At 47.9% G+C, this 17,614-nt stretch overlaps 3 protein-coding genes and 2 long non-coding RNA genes across 12 annotated transcripts in view; 4 read left to right on the top strand and 1 right to left on the bottom strand.

The window, feature by feature from the left end:
- Nucleotides 1–5,274, top strand: part of exoc3l4 (exocyst complex component 3-like 4) — an 11,984-nt gene extending 6,710 nt beyond the window's left edge. For 4 of the 7 annotated variants that reach the window (XM_057059330.1, XM_057059329.1, XM_057059332.1 and 1 more), the window contains 5 exons: nt 741–870; nt 1,022–1,144; nt 2,295–2,447; nt 2,836–2,957; nt 4,105–5,274. In XM_057059330.1, coding sequence (XP_056915310.1) covers nt 741–870; nt 1,022–1,144; nt 2,295–2,447; nt 2,836–2,957; nt 4,105–4,309 — 733 coding nt within the window. In that variant the 3' untranslated portion in view covers nt 4,310–5,274. The remainder of the gene's footprint in view (nt 1–740; nt 871–1,021; nt 1,145–2,294; nt 2,448–2,835; nt 2,958–4,104) is intronic. The other 3 variants (XM_057059333.1, XM_057059335.1, XM_057059334.1) reach the window with 3 other exon arrangements.
- A 2,068-nt stretch (nt 5,275–7,342) lies between these two features.
- On the top strand, nt 7,343–11,259 carry LOC130540299 (tumor necrosis factor alpha-induced protein 2-like). Its single transcript, XM_057059348.1, has 12 exons — nt 7,343–7,500; nt 7,627–7,793; nt 7,993–8,635; nt 8,731–8,842; nt 8,929–9,051; nt 9,249–9,343; nt 9,433–9,525; nt 9,601–9,727; nt 9,860–9,979; nt 10,084–10,239; nt 10,333–10,454; nt 10,821–11,259. Exons 2-12 carry the CDS (start codon nt 7,628–7,630, stop codon nt 10,966–10,968), a joined length of 1,905 nt encoding a protein of 634 aa, XP_056915328.1. The 5' UTR covers nt 7,343–7,500; nt 7,627; the 3' UTR covers nt 10,969–11,259.
- Nucleotides 11,260–12,315: 1,056 nt separating this feature from the next.
- LOC130513064 (uncharacterized) lies at nt 12,316–14,013 on the top strand. Its single transcript, XR_008946602.1, has 3 exons — nt 12,316–12,558; nt 13,281–13,435; nt 13,717–14,013. It is a non-coding gene; the product is annotated as an uncharacterized LOC130513064 (long non-coding RNA).
- Nucleotides 12,574–17,040, bottom strand: LOC130513056 (uncharacterized). The gene is made up of 11 exons (XM_057011611.1): nt 16,410–17,040; nt 15,221–15,518; nt 14,964–15,081; nt 14,778–14,882; nt 14,601–14,701; nt 14,423–14,524; nt 14,202–14,328; nt 14,020–14,127; nt 13,749–13,904; nt 13,545–13,663; nt 12,574–13,409 (listed from the first exon to the last, which is right to left on the bottom strand). The coding sequence occupies exons 1-11, from the start codon at nt 16,468–16,470 to the stop codon at nt 13,277–13,279; spliced, it is 1,428 nt and encodes a 475-aa protein (XP_056867591.1). The 5' UTR covers nt 16,471–17,040; the 3' UTR covers nt 12,574–13,276.
- LOC130513065 (uncharacterized) lies at nt 15,387–17,529 on the top strand. Of its 2 annotated transcripts, none has more exons than XR_008946604.1 (3): nt 15,387–15,523; nt 17,046–17,191; nt 17,479–17,529. It is a non-coding gene; the product is annotated as an uncharacterized LOC130513065 (long non-coding RNA). The 2 variants fall into 2 exon arrangements; XR_008946603.1 differs by having other exon boundaries at nt 17,421–17,507.
- Nucleotides 17,530–17,614: the final 85 nt, after the last annotated feature.

Below are 17,614 nucleotides of genomic sequence, written 5' to 3'. Positions count from 1 at the left end.
TCATCCAGGCTCACCAAGCAGAGAACTGTCAAGATTTCTCAAGTTTCTTTTCTCCCGACCGTCTCTGACGGCCTGGAAAAAAGCGATTTTAGCATTTTAGCCCTCTCAAGCGTTTGGACAGATTCCTGCAGCTGAATAATGAATCTCTGGCTCCAACATTTTCCGAGCTGGGAGATTCCCTCCCTGATCGAATGAGTCAAACATAGAGCTGCATTCTTTTATCTTTTACTGGCCGTTTCCGGGTACCCGAAACAGGCCCCTGGAAATTAGGTCAGGCCTTTTCAAAAGACAAACAGTAAGAGTGCCAGCGTGAGAGGCGATGCGAAGTCACGTGATTTCACAGAATCGCCCCATTAAAACACAGCGCCCGAGACTCCGCCCCCAACCTCAGCTGCGTCTGCCTGTCACAACAAAACAAACGTGTGTTTGCGGGCTGCGGTTCAGCCGAGGCTGCGTGTGTCGTGAGAGGAGGCTGTTTTTGGCTGCGGGGGGGCGTTGAGAAGGGTGAACTGCATGTTGCAGCTGCAATCTGGATCTCCTGACCTTTATGAAACTGCCTTATTGAGCTTTGGCCAAACTCCAACTGAAGTTTCCCTGTAAAGAGCAGAAATGAGCAGGTTTTCGGGAGCGTAAGCGCGTGTGAGCCCGGGGGGGGCTGACAGCTGCCCCTCCTGGCCTTCAGTTTAAGGACGTTTGTATTTTTCATGGGTTCTTTTCTTTTGGAAACATCATTCAAACAGGCAGCACGTTGACGAGTGCAGGGACGTTGACGCCTGTCCGGACCAGGTGAGCGGGTTCAAAGAGGAGGTCAAGTGGCTGATCGAGAAGCTCCTGCAGGAGCTGGAGGACCAGTTCAAAGAGGACGTCAAGGTGCGAAGCCGAAAACCCCAAATTTTAGGTGAAAGACTGAAAAACAAAAGCTGGGGGCCGCAAAAGAAGCAGGAAGAAGAGCAAAGAACCACTTAGATAAAACGAATATTTGTAAAAAGTGCTGATTCTGCAGCTTTGTCTTGTTTTCCAGCCATATTTGAGAAGGATGATGACGAGGAAGTGGATGAGCAACGATGAAGATTTCGCAAAGCTGCACAGCCGGATTGACAGTCTCGCTGAGCACTGCTCCCTCATGAGACCTGGACCAGCCCAGGTGAGGAGGAAGAGCTGGAGCAGGAGGAGGGGAGGAGGAGGAGGGGGAGCAGGAGGAGGGGGAGGAGGAGGAGGGGGAGCTGGAGGAGGGGGAGGAGGAGGAGGGGAGGAGGAGGAGGGGGAGCTGGAGGAGGGGAGGAGGAGGAGGGGGAGCTGGAGGAGGGGGAGGGGGAGGAGCAGAGGAGGGGGAGCTGGAGCAGGAGAGCAGGAGGAGGGGGAGGGGGAGAGGAGGAGGGGGAGGGGGAGGAGCAGGAGGAGGGGGAGCTGGAGGAGGGGGAGGAGGAAGAGGGGGAGCAGGAGAAGGGGGAGGAGGGGGAGCTGGAGCAGGAGGAGGGGGAGGAGGAGGAGGGGGAGCTGGAGGAGGGGGAGGAGGAGGAGGGGGAGCAGGAGGAGGAGAGGGGGAGCAGGAGGAGGAAGAGGGAGAGCAGGAGGAGGGGAGGAGGAAGAGGGGGAGCAGGAGGAGGGGGAGGAGGAAGAGGGGGAGCAGGAGGAGCAGGAGGAGGGGGAGCAGGAGGAGGGGGAGGAGGAAGAGGGGAAGCAGGAGAAGGGGGAGAGGGGGAGAGCAGGAGCAGGAGGGCTGGGATATTGATTGACTCTGAAATGGGGGAAGCTGATTAGCCGATAAGTGAAATCAAACGATGAAGAACACAAAACAAACTACTCATTTTAGGAGATCTCACATTTGTGTGACTCAGCTGTTTGGGCCCTGAGTGGTCCTGGGGAGTCCGGCAGGCTCAGCTCATGTCCAGAAAAGCCCGTTTCCTTCCGACCACTCAGCCCTTCCCAGCAGAAGGCAGCTCTTTAATTTGTTTTACTGGCACTGGTCCCATCTTCATTAGAGTCTCAGAGGAAAAATAGATGCAGTCCGAACACGGCAGGAAGGAAATCCTGCTTTCAAGTGATGCTGGAATTTCCAGGTAATCTTAAGGGGGGGCACCATTGTTTCCAGCTAGTTGTTGGAAACTACTGGATGCATTAAAACCCCCAGTCAACTTACAGCAGAATAGGAGGAAGTGAAGGTGTCAGATCGTCTGTCCTGATGGCGGCTGGCTGTGTGGCGAGCCCATCAACATTTCCCCTTTTCAACCGCTGCCGTCCTGTTTTCTGCCTCCACCAGTGAGTGTGTGTGCGTGTGTGTTTCCTGGCAACAGGAGTTTGCGAGCCGACTGCACTACCACGTGGTGAGGGAATACATCGGCCAGCTCATGAAGAGCAACTACTCCTGCAAGAGCCGGAAACACGAGAAGGCGGCAGCAAAGATCAGGGACCAGTGGGAGGACCTCAGAGCTCTGTTCAAGGACATGGTAAACATCACCGATCACCCCACAAACATCCCACTGGCCTGAATCACAGCAGGGATGTGAAAAAGGAAGTTTTTATCAGGATCCCTGACTCTGAAACCCCTGCAGTCAGCAAGGACGAGTTCAGATTTACACCTCCAGGAAGTTACAGCCTTTTTTGTTTTCAAAGGTGGCGTCTCCTTCGCCTCAGGTCTCGGTGCCCAGCCATGCCTCAGCTTGTTTATGTGTGCGTGTGTGTCCTTTTCTTGATTCTCTTGTTCTCTTTGCTGTTTTTATCCTTTGTGAGGCACTTTGTGCTACCTAGCGTATGAAAAGTGCCATATAAATAAAGATTGAATTGAACTGAATTGAATTCAAGACGAATGAGCTTCTGTCAATGTTGCTGTTGCAGAGGTCGACCCACGAGTGGCTCCACGATGTGGGGGAAGACTTGAGCGACATCATCGGCCAGAAGAACAAGCGTGACATTAAGACTCACCTGCAGCCCGTCGTGGAGCATTACCCAGACTTCAGGTGGGCGCTTTTCCTACCTGCCACAGCTCCACCATAGAAGAAGAGCCTCGTAAAGGGTTCGACTGAGCAGCTTTGCCTTCGAGAACAGCAAAACTGATCACACATTTCTCCCAGATCAGCGTTAAAGCCAGAAGGAAGCAGATGAAAATGATGGTGTTTGTGTCATGAGTCAGCGAGAAGGTTGGATGTTGCAACCAGAAGCTACAAATCATGTGAAAACCCTTAGTTTGGAAGGTCGGAGGGTTCATGGCGCTCCCTGGCTAGCAACGTTAGCATGCGTTTAGCAGCAGCAGGAGGTTGAGAAGGTCACCGTCAGGGAATTTCTCCTGTGCTGCAGGTCAGTTCCTCTCTGTCAGGCGGCTTTGTGAAACACACACTTTGCCCAATGACAAAGTTTGACACACAAGAAGAAAAAGTCCAAAGTGAAGAAACGACTCACATCCTCAATTTAATCTGAAATAATAAAATGGCCAGTTATGGGAGGAATCCACACTGAAGAAATGGGAAGAAAAACCTTTTGTTTTATCAAAATACCCCAGTTAGAGTTCAAAGACCAGGTGGAAAATTATGAAATATCCACAGAAGCTGTGTGAGGAACGACCTCACTGCTGCCATCATCATCATCAGGATGAAGAGCTTCTGTCTGAGCCACCCTGACCACGAGCAAACCGCGACTGCAGGCCTCATTTATGGTTCGGTCTCTGCACAAGAGTTGAGATGTTTCCGTCCGGGCAGGAAGCTGCTGGAAGATGTTTCTCCACTGATGAGGACCTGCAGGAAGCAATGGAAATAGCAGTTGTGAGATTAGAACGTTTCTGTGGCATCACTTCGTCGCTTTGTCCTCAAAGTGTTTATTTACGTGCCGTTTTTCAGACTCTTTTGCTATTTTAACCTTTAACGGTGAGACATTTGGGATCTGCCTGATGTTCCTGCACAGCAGAACCTGATCAGCACACTGATCAATGAGCAGGAGGCTCCGCCCACTCAGGTGGGATTACATCCATCAGAAGTGGAGACTCCACCTCCCTGCTAGTCTAGTCCTGGTTTTATCCGACACAGGATCTTCTCTGGTGACCCCTGATGACCTCTAACAGGAATAAAAACCCATTTTAACCTGGAAACGTGTGTGTTCCTCTTCTCCCTGCAGCAGGAAGCACCTGGTTGCCGTTCTGTATTTCCGAGGCTTGGTGAGAGGCCGCGAGTACCAGCTGATCCTGCAGAAGCTCACAGAGCTGAAGAAGCAGCGGGGCAGCAGCAACACCAGACGGGTTCTGTTCGCCACCATCCCAGCGACGGTGAACACAGACTGTCTGTCCAACCTGCCCTTCTCCTGCCTCAGCCTGCTGAGCTGACGCGACGGAGGAGAACAATGAGGAGCTCCTCCAGCCTGGACTGTTCTCCTTCCCCTCTGTCCCTGGTTCTTGGGTGTTCCTGGCTGGGGATGAATTCCAGACTTGCCCTAAACAGGATCAGATGACCGAGCGATTCCTGACAACGCATCAAGAAATTCTGTGAAGCAACTCGGCTTTGGATGAAGGTGGAGGCAGAGAAAACCTCCTGCGTTTGAGAGGAACGTCTGGAATTTCCTTGAATCAGAGCAGATTCAGACGTAGTTGCCGGATAATATCCTCCCTCCAGCTCCTGACACCCCCACCCCCCAACACACCCCCACCCCCTCCACCACTCATGGTATACTTCATCCATGTAGTTATTTGGGGGTTTTCCAGACAGACTCTTGTTTATCCTTGATTGTCTGTGTTGGAGAACGTAAACGCGCTCTTGAACTTGGCCAAAATGCCCAAATCTGGTCCTGGGGGGCAAAAGTCCTGCCGGGATCCCACTTTTCTTGGAGGAAGTGTTTAAAGTGACAGAACACCTGGCTGGGGGTCGGCCCCCGGGCCTGGCTGGGGGTCGGCCCCCGGGCCTGGGTCAGGGCTCCTCTGCTTTAGAGTCGTTTTTGTGGAAAAGACTTTGTGCAAAACTGCTTCCTCTTTATTTATGCAGTGTAGTCACATGCCTGCCCACGTGCACGCAAATACCATTGGCATAAAGTAAATATGTGTCTCTGAACCAGTGATCAGATGAAATGTTTGCGTTTCTCTGTGGGGAGATGAATGAAGGGCAGAGTTGGTATCGGTTGAACATGTGCTTATTACACAAACGTGATTCAGTTATTAATTATAATAATCGGTTGAACATGTGCTTATTACACAAACGTGATTCAGTTATTAATTATAATAATCGGTTGAACATGTGCTTATTACACAAACGTGATTCAGTTATTAATGATAAATAATCAGTTGAACATGTTCTTATTTCTCTGGAAGTGATGAGACTTGCAGTATTTTCTGGAAATGATTATGACGATAAATCTGCTGGGGGGAATGGGAGGGAAGGAGAGGGAAGGAGAGGGAACGGGAGGGAAGGGAGGGAAGGAGAGGGAAGGAGAGGGAACGGGAGGGAAGGGAGGGAAGGAGAGGAAGGAGAGGGAACGGGAGGGAAGGAGAGGGAACGGGAGGGAAGGAGAGGGAATGGGAGGGAAGGAGAGGGAACGGGAGGGAAGGAGAGGGAACGGGAGGGAAGGAGAGGGAAGGAGAGGGAACGGGAGGGAAGGAGAGGGAACGTCGCTGCAGCTCAGTTAAAAGATGAGTGGAACTCTTCGTCTTCTCTGATCCTGATGGGACCATTAAAACCAACCATCTGTGTTTATTCTTCCGTCTCTCCAACTTTACGTGTTTGTGAATTTAATGATGCACATTTAATATACGTGGACAGTTTTTTTTTATGATAAAAGTCAACATTAAAGGAACTTTAGCCAAAAATATCTGTAACACTGACTGAATGTTGGATATTTTTAATAAAATTTGCTTTATAAAACACCAGAAAACACCTTTCTGACGGCACCTCAACGGTCTCCATCACTGGAGGAGTTTCCTGCTCTCAAGGGAAGCGGATTAGATGAAGACCCCCCACCCCACCCCCCCGGTTGTCCCGCTGCTGGTGGGAACGGGTGTTTATCGTGATCTTCCAGTGCTCCCACACAGACATAAACACTGACTTGTAAGGACCAAAATAGTGGCTCTTTAATGAGTGTTTTTTCCCAGACTGGCTGAAACACCCTTTTAATTTTGAGTCTTTATGTTTCGGTGTTTCCTGTCTTTGTACAGCTCTCTGATTACCTCTGACCCCAGAAAGTCCCAGCACAGGTTTGACTAATAGAAATTGGACTGTCTATCTTTATTTTCTTCTTTAGAACTCTTAAAGGTGCTCCTGACTCAGCCATGATGACCGAACACTGGATCTGAGCCTCCAGCCTCTGCATCAAGGACTTCCTGCTCAAGGGAAACATGAATTTACTCCCATTCATCTTCACTGAAGCTTCTGCTGTCGGGTTTATTTCAGGGTTCGTGCAACAAAAATAAGAGATAACAAATTATGATGCCTCATCACCCGACCTTCTAATCGTCCAGAAAAGCAACAAAGGCTGTAATGAGCACAGGAGGGCGTCGGCGTGCACGACTTTTGTCTGTTATTGCACAAGTTCATCACTTTTAGAGGGAAGCGGAACTTTTCCTCGAATGAAAACCGCTCCCTGCCAAAGTGCATGTTTGTCCTGATTAAGCGAGGTTTTAGTGTACTTACTCTTTAACAGGCTGATAAACGAGGGGGTTTCTCACACTGTGGATCACTGATGCGGCAGGACCAACCAGGAAGAGGCTCCAAGTCAGGATGGACCCACCTCAGCTGACCTGTGTTGGCAGGTGATGCTGGCCTTTAATTGGGTTAGAATTGAAGTGTCTCGGGACCCTCAACCCGACCAACCCTACACAAGCTGATATACTAAATAATCGACTTCTCATTTCCCAGAAAAAGGCCTCTTGAAAGAATACAAGAAAGTTTTCACCTGTTTCACGTCACTTCTGCAGCTGTGGATGTGGTTTTTCACCAGTTTCGCTTCTCTTGTGTTGCTGCAGAAGCTAGCAGCATCGGTCTTGACCACAAATGTCTTCACTCACGGAAAATGTGAAAGTGGCAGCAAACGTTCGCAGCAAGGCAGAAATATCTATGAAACATCTCTGATTTAGACAGCAGCCATCCAACAGGAAAAAACACATTTATTGATTTGGAAAACTCTTAAAACATGTGGTTCTTCCCATGCATCATTTATTTCTGTTGGCCAGTTTTAACAGTGCGGTTTGGCTGCGATTCCAGAGGGGAAAACAACACAAACAGTCTGTAAATAACAATTTAATGCTCAAAAATGCTGAAAGGTTACAAAATATTGATGAAAAATAAGAGATGTGAGACTGTCCCCAATATTTCCCCAGATGAATTCTGTTGTTTCCTGTGTGTGTGTGTGTGTGTGTGTGTGTGTTGGACTTTCCAGTCCATTAGGGGAACGGGCCCCCTCCCCCCTTGCAGGAGGAGCCTGCTTTATAAAAAGCAGGCCCAGCCCAGCAGAGCAGCTGAACTGAGGCTGTCAGAGCTGCTGAAACACTCAAACACGGATATTTATCTCCTGGCTGACCTTCTACAGCGTCGAGTAAGTGCCTGCAGCTCGAACTCTTGTTTAGAATCCCTCATTAAGCCCAGGTAGTCAGTGAATGAGGAAATGTTGACAGTTTCCAGTTGAGAGGTCGTTTTCTTATTAGCTGTGTGTTTGCGTCAGGATGCGGGACCGCTCAGAGTCGGCGGAGACGATCAGCACAGCTACTGGGAAATGGTTCAAGTTCCCGAAGCTGTGGAAGGGGCACAGAGCCCCCGCCACCGCCCTCAGTAACCCCCCCAGCACCACGGATGGACGCCGTTCCCCCAAGAAAGAGGAGAAACAAGAAGGTCAGGAACAGCTGCCATCAGCTCGCTGATGAACTCTGTAAATGTCGACTTAAAACCAGAGAAAATATCTGATGGAAAAAGCATGAAAATGTCACAGCTTAGTCTGACTAAAGCCCGCGTCTCTTCTAGCTGTGTAGAAGGTTTTTCTCTAAATGTAAACACTTGCGACATCTTAACCATCTTTGTTCTTGTTTCTCAGAAATCCTCTCGTTTGAGCAAAGACTTGAAGGTAAACAGTTCTTTGAGTGCAGCCAGCTGCTGATAGAAGTAGAAGAACGACTGTTTGGGGAAAAAAAGCAAGATCCAACCCCCAAGGAACACGAGGAACACACGGCCAAGCTGGCGGAGAACTACAGACAGCTGGAAGCTGGTGTGCTCAAGACTCTTGAGCTTTCGCTCAGCCCAGAGGAGCTCAAAATGGAGGTTCTGCTGTCTGCTGTAAAGGCCATGGTTCTGGAGGCCGAGCAGGACAAGAGGTGGACGCAGAGGACCGAGGCGTCGCCAGTCTGGAGGCCCAGCGGCTGGAGGATGCTCCACGACGAGGCGCTTCGCAACATAGTGGAGTGGCACATGGACAGCCCGTCCACGCCCGCCAACAGCCCGGTGAAGCTGTCCTCTGTCCAGGAGGACATCACCAGCATGGCCAGACAGCTGAAGGTGGACCTGCTGCTGGTGGTCAACGCGGTGAAGGACTGCTACCCCCCAGAAATGGACATCTGTAACTTTTACGCCAGATTGTACCACCAGACCTTCAGCGCCAGACTGAGAAAGATTGCAGACTTTGGCCTGGATGACAGAGACTGCACGTCGGTGCTGCAGTGGGTCAACGACTACTACCCAGGGTAGGTCACGACGGTCGCACGGGTGACAGTCGAGACCATGTGGGAGGGAAGGTGTTTGTTAAGCACGCTGACCCGATCTGTGTCTGTTCTGTCAGAATCCTTCAGAAGCCTGAGCTGGCCCCTCACATCAACGTCGCTGAGATGGGAAAGCTGCTGCCTGAGGAGGTGCTGGAACCCCTGGAGGAGCAGTACCTGAACAAACAACAGGTAAGCAGAGCTGCCGCTCACCCCCCCAGTGGGGTTTTAAACCTGTCGACAAGTTTACAATGTTCTGACGTCAAACGTGTTTCCAGGATGAACTGACCTCTTTCATCCAACGCGTCCTGGAGGAAGCGAAGGAGAAGTGGAGCAAAGGGGAGGAGCCCACGAGCGAAGATGGCTGCTTCGTCAGTACCGTGGCTTATGACATCATCCAGGTAAACACAGGCAGAAGGAAATGTTTACTGACCACATGGGGCTGAACTCTAGCTTGTTCCAGTGTTGAATGTAGGCAGCAGGTGAAGGTTTGAGCGGTAGGAACACAGTTTCCACTTCCACTGAGTGCAGTCGTAGCGCAGCAGGAGCATATTTACAGCAGGAGATGCTGATCTGTGGGTTTCCCGCCTCCCTCCAGTGCATCCACGGTATGGTGACCACAACCGGAAAGGTGGTGGGAGACCGACACAAGGCCCAGGGCATAACAGCCAACGTGAAAGACTTGATGTACAGGTAATGGCATGATCTCGTGAACAAGGAGGGCGATTGAACAAGTGTGTGCAGGTAAAACTCACCTTTCCCTCACACGTCTGCCTCCGCAGCTTTAAGAACTTCCAGAATGAGATCATAAAGCAGAACAAAGTGAACAGCAGGTCCTTCGTCAAGGCAAAGCTCTTGTGTGTGGACCAGTTCAGGTACGCTTCTCATAAATGAGGAAACTCGTCTCACGGAGCCTCTCGGCTGATGTGGCTTCTCTGCTCCGTCCTCAGTGAGGTCCTCCAGAAGCAGAACATGCTCTTCACCGATGACGTGCGGCAAGAATGTCTGATTATTCTGGGGGACATGAGACGAGCCGCCCATGAATACCTCTTAAAGCCCGTGCACGAGGCCCTGAAGGTAAGGCTAGATCGGCTGCTCACGCACTCGTGCTTTGGCGTTTACGTTGGACAGTGCGGCCACTAGAGGGCGCCATACCGTTCTGACAGTGTTGCGCAACCTTTTAACGCGTCGTGTTTGAACTTTACGCAGCCACAGTATCGCAAGATAGGAACCCTTGACTGGTTGAACCGGCGGGTGTTTGAGAATCTGCTGGTCGACCTCCAACAGGAGCTTCAGGTTCTCCAGGGTTCCAGTGCAACCAGCCACCAGGTAAAGTCAGCCAAAAGTCATTAAAACGGCAGTCGTGTTGCACCAGTCGGTAAAAATAAGACTGGAATCAAGATGAACGGTGGGTTTTTTTGGATTCATTTCAGAAGCTGATTGATCAGATGCACCAGGAAGTGACAGCAGAGTACGTGAAGAGGCTCCTGAAGGGAGAGCTGAAGCTGAAGGACAAGGCGCTGCAGCTGAAGGCCTGCGAGGTGGTGACGGACGACGCCGAGAGTCTGACCCGTTTGTTCGTCGCTATGGTGAGACGCCGGCACCAAACGTTTCAGGCTGCGGCTCCTTCGAGCTTTTCCAGCCTGTCTGACTGGACGTAACGAGCTGTTACATCCTGACAGGGTTCAAAGGAGGACTGGTTGAAGGAGATCCTGACCAAGATCGCTGACGTCCTGAAACTCCAGGACGTCCCGGCCATCCAGATGCAAGTGGCCTCGCTGGGAACGGAGTTTCCTGACCTGAGGTAACTTTCATTCTGGGACAACTTCCGCCATTATTCCCTCTGTGAGCAAATGTACAGGAGGAGATTGTGAAAGGCGACGGTTAGTGCTCGACCTCCTCATGATTCCGGTGCAAACACGGTTCTTCTAACAGACTTTGAGAGGAGGATCTCAACATTCTCCACACCAATATAGCCGCTGATAGACACGTTAGCATTAGCATTCAGAGTGTAGCTTTACACACCTTCAAACACCACTCTGCCCTCCCAAGCCTGGACTTTCTTTTACCCACCTCCTGGGCAATATTTAATATTGCTACTGTTCAATGGAACTCTTCAGCGTCCTGACAAAAGCGTTTTAACCTCCTTCCTCTTTCTGCTTCCTTTCAGCGTGAGACACGTTTCAGCTCTGCTGAAGCTCAAGACCAGCCTCTCCAGATCTGAACGGAGGAAAGTCAAAGACACTCTGACGGTGACGTTGAGCGAGAGCAGCTCTGAGCACACGCGGACCTTCTTCTCCTCAGTTCCGGTCAAATAAGCTGCAGATTCAGGGACTGTTGATGTTTGTTGCTCTCTCAGTGAGAGACGAGGTGTCATTGCAACATTACTGCAGGATTATTGTACAGTAAGAGTCAGTTACGCTCAAATGTGACCAGAAATCTCATAGATGGAGGTTTGTGACATGATCTACATGAATTATAATGTTTCATTCATTTGTATGTATGAAAAAAATATCTGGGTGCGTTAACGCTGTCCTGTATAAACATTTTAGAATCTTTCTCACTTTATTTTTTATTTATGTGAAATAAAGGTACGAATATTTTCTTGAGCAATTGTTACTTTTTTAATAAATCAAAGGTTTTTTAAAAAAATAAAAAAGAAGTGGAAAAAAAAGATTTGTAATTTGAATGTCTGCTGCATTTTAAAACCAGAAACAAAACCGGAGTAACAACAAATCACTCAATCATAAAATAACCAGCAGATCAAGTCAATAATCCAATTTCGGGCTGATTTACTCTGTGGGCCAAAGATGATTTGATAAGACAATCCATTAATAATCCAGAGGAACAAACAAGCTCCCAGTCTCATGATCCCACTCTGCCCTGTCTTTCTTCAGTAACTCCTGGGTCAAATGTCATAAAACATGATGGCTTTTATCCAGATATTGTGGAGATGTTTTCCATAAAAAGGTCAGCGTTTTTAATCCCTTGCGGACACTTTGCAGTCATTAAAATCTGAAGAGACAATCTCGGGAAGTCTTTGAGGTGGGAAGGAAAATGGAGTCATAACGACAGACTGGAAATTGAGCATGATTAAAAAGATTCTGCTCAACTGGAATTTCACACTGACTCATAGGGACGGAACTTGGGAATTTCACTCGTCCGCTGCCAAGCACTTCCTGGGGAGTAACAGCTCATTTAAACTGATGTAGCTGATGTAAATGATCACTGTACAAATGATGCGTGTCTGACGACAGGAATCCAGATGCAAGACCAGCTGTTTCCGTTGTCAGTCATCTAGGTCAAAGGTAAAAGAGCTCTTCTTCAGCTTGAAAAAAAAAAAGCCAAAATCTGAAACAGAACCTGAATTTCCTAACTGTCCTTTTTGAGAAGCAGTTTTGACTAAACTTTGTCACAGACTGGTTTTTTTTTTTTGTCATTTGTGATTTGACTTAGAGACGTTTGAAGGTTTATGTTGTGTCGTTGCTGCCATCTTGTGGTCAAAGGGCTGAATCGCTCAGGCTGATTCATTTGTTTAACTTCTCTCAAGTCCCCTTCCACCATATGTGAGTGGCAAATCATGACTTCAGAAATCATCATAGCATTAAAAAATAATAATATTACAATGTAATTATTTAAAATGGATTTTTTTTAAATTGATATTGATTGATTTCAATCAACGGAGACGATAAGATAAGAAGCAAATGGACAATATGGTCTTTCAGAGCAGTCAGGGAAAGACAATATTGCAGTGAATGCCTTAAAAATAACAAGAATACCTTGGGAATAACCTAGTAAGGCTAAAATTAACTTTCTCCGTTAGGTAAACCAAACATTCAGATGTTTAGGAACCGCTTCTCCCATCGCTGGTAGCGTTGAGGCCATTAGCGTGACGACGGGAAATAAAAGTGAGTAATTACTCGTCTATTTTATGACTTTTATTCACTTTTCTGGCAAATACAACGAAGGGAAAGTGTCAACGACAGACAGGTTTACAACAATACAGTTTTTTTCAACGTCTAATAACTTTGAAGGAAGAAACAAGTACCGGTAGTAATTGACAAGTGTTAGCATGCTATGCTACGGAAATTTTCCCAAATAAACAGAACCATTTTCTTCTTCGTCTTCTTTCAAAACAAAACTTTATCGATAAATTAATTGTCACAATCAATAAATAACGAATATATTAAAAAAACAACAACGTATTAAATTTTAAACTATAGCTGGAAATGGGAAACTAAATTAATATGTACGTCTAAGACATTATTTGCAGTAATGAGTATATTACTGATTACATTAACAAGTGATAAAATAATTTCAGTTTGTGTTCGTATATTTTATGTGATACATATGTCAATGTAAGTGCATGTAAAGTAGTGGGATTTTTTTTTTAAATCTGCAAATGACGAGCTTCTTTTGGATTTTCTATAAAAGATTTGCATACCCTTAAAAAAAATAATAATAAAAAACATTGCTTTTTAATTTGAGAACAAATTGTACGGCAGCTATATTAATGACACATTCAGTAAAACTGGATCTTTGTTCCTGAAGGATGATAGTCCTTACTGACCATAACTACAGCAGAGCTCGGGAAATAAATATTAATACAGCGTTCGGTCTCCTGCCTCAGGCCAGACAGCGGAACCATGAGACAGACGTGGATTGTCGCCGCCCAGGAATGGCCTCCAGGACCTCCCTGGCCCGCCATGCTGAGAGACGGTTCCATCGCAGCAGTGCCACCTGCAGAACCGGGTCCTCTCTGAGGGGAACCAAACACAAGGCAAGGTTAGGAAGGTGCAGTTCCTCCGTTGACCACCAGGCGCGATCTTTGCCTATAGATACTTTTCTCTGTGTCATATTGTCATGATGATAAAGAGATGTGATGAAGGTTTACCGCAGCAGGGGAAATTCATGGAGCAAGGTTCCCATTGTTAGAAGCACCATATCATGAGAATCACACTCCAGCAGCATTGTCACTTTCAATATTGGGTTCAAAAGGTCGACACCGGGAACCTGGTGGGAGGAACGTGGCAGTTAAGGGCTGTTATTGGATGTTTTAAAAACAGGCCGTGGGTGTCGCCACGACCGCTGCTCTCACCAGCTCTGAGATGGTGTCGTGAAGAAGCTCAGCATCTTCTGTGACCGTTTGGCCGATGTTTGGACTCCAGCAATTGGTCAGTTTGTTCTGACGGACTTTGACGAGGTATGTGAGGTACGTGTGAGTGACGATGTCGTAGATCTCGACCACGACCATCTGGGACACAGAGGTCAACAGAGACACCGTTTAACTTTTATTAAGAACAAAAACTCTTCTCAACTGGGTAGAAGCTCTTAACCGTCCTATTGTCCCTTCAGGTGTTGTAACGTACCTCCATGACGTCCTGACACCACCTCTCCTTTGGAAAACAGGTCTTCACTTTGTGGATCAAGTCGAAGAATTGTTTGTTCTTCCCTTTGAAGTAGGACTTCAGGAGGCTCTGTTGGGACAGGAGGGCGATCTATGAGAGCGCTGCAGCTTTTAATCAGCTATCATCGGTATATTGGACGTTACCTTTGCAACCTTTGACATCATTTTCTTCACACAGGTTAAAGTAAAGGCCTCCATGTGTTCCAGCACCGCCACGATGTCCTGAAGGAGGCTCCTTGTGACGTCCGTAGTTTTGGTCCTGACGTGCTGCCTGAAAGGAAACGTTGAAAATGATGTCGATCTTCTGTTGAGTGCTGTTAGCTGATAATACTGCGTCTAATGAGGTAAATTAGAAGAGTTCTCACTTAATTTCTTTGCAGGTTTTCAGGGTCTTTAGGAAATAGGTCATTTCTCTTTCGTCTATTTTTGTTTTCTTCTCAAGGAGCTCCATTTGTTCAGCCGTGTACCTACAGAACCAACGCAAACCTCAGCATGAACCATTGTAAAGACCCCCCGGTCCTGCGGTCACAGTGTCTCCCTCACCCCCGCAACATGTTCAGCAGCTCCTGGAAGCAAATCTCTCGAACCTCAGATACCAGTGAGGAGCTGATTCTGCCTGCGCTCGTGGACAGTCCCTCAGTCAACTTAGAATTAAAACACTACTGTTACCATCACTGTTAGATTAGCTTTAAAAAGAATAAACCCCGAAAATCCACAGACCTGGATAATGTCCACGTAGAACCTGACACAAGCTTCCTCGTTATTGCCATCGACATGTGTTCTGTCCATTTCCAGGATTCTCCCCACAGAAGCTCTGAAGTCCTCCTGAGGACAGAAACATTAAAACCGAGTCTTAATGTTTCAGGGCTGAAAGGACTGACGGGTGCAGCAGGTTTGGGTTCTTACCTTTACGCTATGAAGCAGTTTGTTCTTTGCATTTGTGACCCACTCTGTCAACAGCAGCAGGTCCACGTTCTTTCTTACATCAAGGTCCTGAAGAAGAAGTGGACCAAACATCTCCTGACTGGGAAGCAACCACAGATCGACTGGTTTATGACTCAAATGTTGGTTGATCACACATGTAACTGATTCACTCAGATGGAGCGATGAAACGTTCTGCTTCCGTTCTTCTTCACTGAAAGTGCAGCGTTACTTGTATTTACCTCGGATACGTTTGGCAGACCCACGTCATGAGGATGAAGAGACTCTGAAGGTCGTTTATCTTCTGCAGCAGATGATTGAAGCAGTCGAATATCTGACGGTGATAGTTTTCAACCTGTGCTCCCATCGAGCCCAGATTGTTCAGGTGGGGGCCCAGGTCCTTCCGCACAGTTTCCTGCACAGCGAGCAGGTACTGGTGGAGGTTCCCAGGAAGGTCTGCTGGTGGCCTCGGGAGGTTGCACACTATGGTTTGTGGGCCATCATCATGGCTGGTAGCCAGTTCCTGGACATCTGGTGGCCCTGAGGTGAGATGATAATTTAGCCTTCCGATGGCAGCGTTGGTGCCACCTGCTGGTTGTGTTCAGTACCGACGCCTTTCAATTAATAATTAATAACTACATATTTGTTTGCATATTCAGAGTCTGAATTTATTCTGTGGTTCAGTTATTTTAAACTAAGCTTCCTATTTGTAAATCACACAAAATTTAACAAAAAAACAATCATTTCGGCTCTTGAGCGATGGGCTAAACTTTAACTTGTAATGTCTCTTTGATGTTGCCTGACAGGCCTCTGTCACTCCACTGGTCATGGTTTCCTCTCCTCTCCTCTCCTCTCCTCTCCTCTCCTCTCCTCTCCTCTCCTCCTCTCCTCTCCTCATCCCTCCTCTCCTCTCCTCTCTCCTCTCCTCATCCCTCCTCTCCTCTCCTCTCCTCCCCTCCCCTCTCCTCTCCCCTCCCCTCCCCTCCCCTCCCCTCCCCTCCCCCCCTCCCCTCCCCTCCCCTCCCCTCCCCTCTCCTCTCCCCTCCCCTCCCCTCCCCTCCCCTCTCCTCTCCTCCCCTCCCCTCTCCTCTCCTCTCCTCTCCTCTCCTCTCCCCTCCCCTCCCCTCCCCTCTCCTCTCCTCTCCTCTCCTCTCCTCTCCCTCCCCTCCCCTCCCCTCTCCTCTCCTCTCCTCTCCTCTCCTCTCCCCTCACCTCTTCTCTCCCATCCTGTAAAGCACCTTGAAACCATTTTGATTGTATAAGACGCTATATAAATAAAGATTGATTTGATTTGATTGATTTGCACCACGGAGACAGACGGGTGTAATTAGACACCCGTATAGACATAAACAGACATAAACAGACATAAACAGGTATAAACAGACATAAACACACCTGCTGTGCACAAATGATGGGAATAACAAATCTTACCAGTTTGGTCCACCAGTAAAGGTGTCCTGCTCTTTTTCAGCCGAGAATAAATCCTTTTCATCGTTTTCAGGTGGAATATGGTGCACGTTTGTCTCTGAAGTGTTGTATTGTTGTGCTCGGAGTGGCTCCTAAAGCTGATGACCAGAATTTCCCTCCACACTTTCACTTTCCCTTTTATGCGGGGGATGGGAAGGAAGAGTGAGCAAAGGAATGGAAACGTGACTATGAAAGAGAATCTTCTTCCTGTTAGGTCACTACGTAACACCAACAATACTCACAATTTGCACCACTGTTGCCCCTGGTTACGTCCATGAGGGGTTTACATGAATATAAAGTGGATTTTAAAGTGTTGATAGACTCCCGTTATTCATGGGATGGTATTTGATGTTGAACGTGCAGGTCTGACAAACTTTCCCTCTCGGAAAAAGAGGTACTTTCCAAAAGATTTTACAGGTGTTATAAAATCCAAGCAAAAAAATAACGGCATCAAATGTTCCCTTTACGCTGATTTATGCTGCAAAATGAGCTGCTTTGGTTGGATTTAATCGTAGTTAATGGAGAAGTTTTAGAAACACGAAAGTATAAACAGGACATATTCAATTCTTCTTGTTTCCGTGTCACCCGCGTGTTGGGCAGGTGACCGGGCTCAGGTGTCACCGTACCTGTCAGCGAGGTCCTGAACAGCTCAGCTGTTTCCGGGTGCAGATGGACGTGACAAAACGTGTGAGGTTTGCAGTGACTCAGAAGGTCCAGAGACGCCATCAGGATGAAGATCTGAGCAGGTATCCGTGTCGGAATGCTTCTCGCTCACATTTCCACAGGTTTTCAATACTTTCCACAATGTTGGTGCCATGTCTGAACCAAAACGTTGTGTTTCTTTTGTATGATTTGAATCTTATTTGTGCTTCTCGTTGTTTTCATGTCTGGTCATGTCCGATATCCAATAATTTCACCATAATTGTGACTTTATGTGCGAATGAAAAGTCGGAACTCAAATATGTGGACTTCCAGGTGTGGGTGTCGAGGGCTGCTGGGGGATTTATGGTCTGTCTTGCCCTTTGTGCTGCAGGACCGCCGGGACGAACGAATCCCAAACGGGTATGTTTCAGGGATACGCCATCCGCCCTCGACCCTGAGGGCGTTAGGGTTAGGTTTTTTTTTTTTTAAATCTGTAAATGACTAACTTCTTTTGGATTTTCTATAAA

This window comes from Takifugu flavidus, chromosome 16 (assembly GCF_003711565.1).
Source record: "Takifugu flavidus isolate HTHZ2018 chromosome 16, ASM371156v2, whole genome shotgun sequence".
NCBI lineage: Eukaryota > Metazoa > Chordata > Actinopteri > Tetraodontiformes > Tetraodontidae > Takifugu > Takifugu flavidus.
This window is presented reverse-complemented; position numbering and strand designations above follow the sequence as displayed.

Excerpts from the sequence above, each read along its gene's own strand:
- LOC130540299 (XM_057059348.1), top strand. The coding sequence starts at position 7,628 with ATGCGGGACCGCTCAGAGTCGGCGGAGACGATCAGCACAGCTACTGGG. Across the intron at positions 9,526-9,600 it reads TTGTGTGTGGACCAGTTCAG|TGAGGTCCTCCAGAAGCAGA; the intron begins GTACGCTTCTCA and ends CTCCGTCCTCAG. Across the intron at positions 9,728-9,859 it reads CCGTGCACGAGGCCCTGAAG|CCACAGTATCGCAAGATAGG; the intron begins GTAAGGCTAGAT and ends AACTTTACGCAG.
- LOC130513056 (XM_057011611.1), bottom strand. The coding sequence starts at position 16,470 with ATGAAAAGGATTTATTCTCGGCTGAAAAAGAGCAGGACACCTTTACTG. Across the intron at positions 14,329-14,422 it reads AAAACCTGCAAAGAAATTAA|GCAGCACGTCAGGACCAAAA; the intron begins GTGAGAACTCTT and ends GTTTCCTTTCAG. Across the intron at positions 13,410-13,544 it reads CATGAATTTCCCCTGCTGCG|AGAGGACCCGGTTCTGCAGG; the intron begins GTAAACCTTCAT and ends GGTTCCCCTCAG.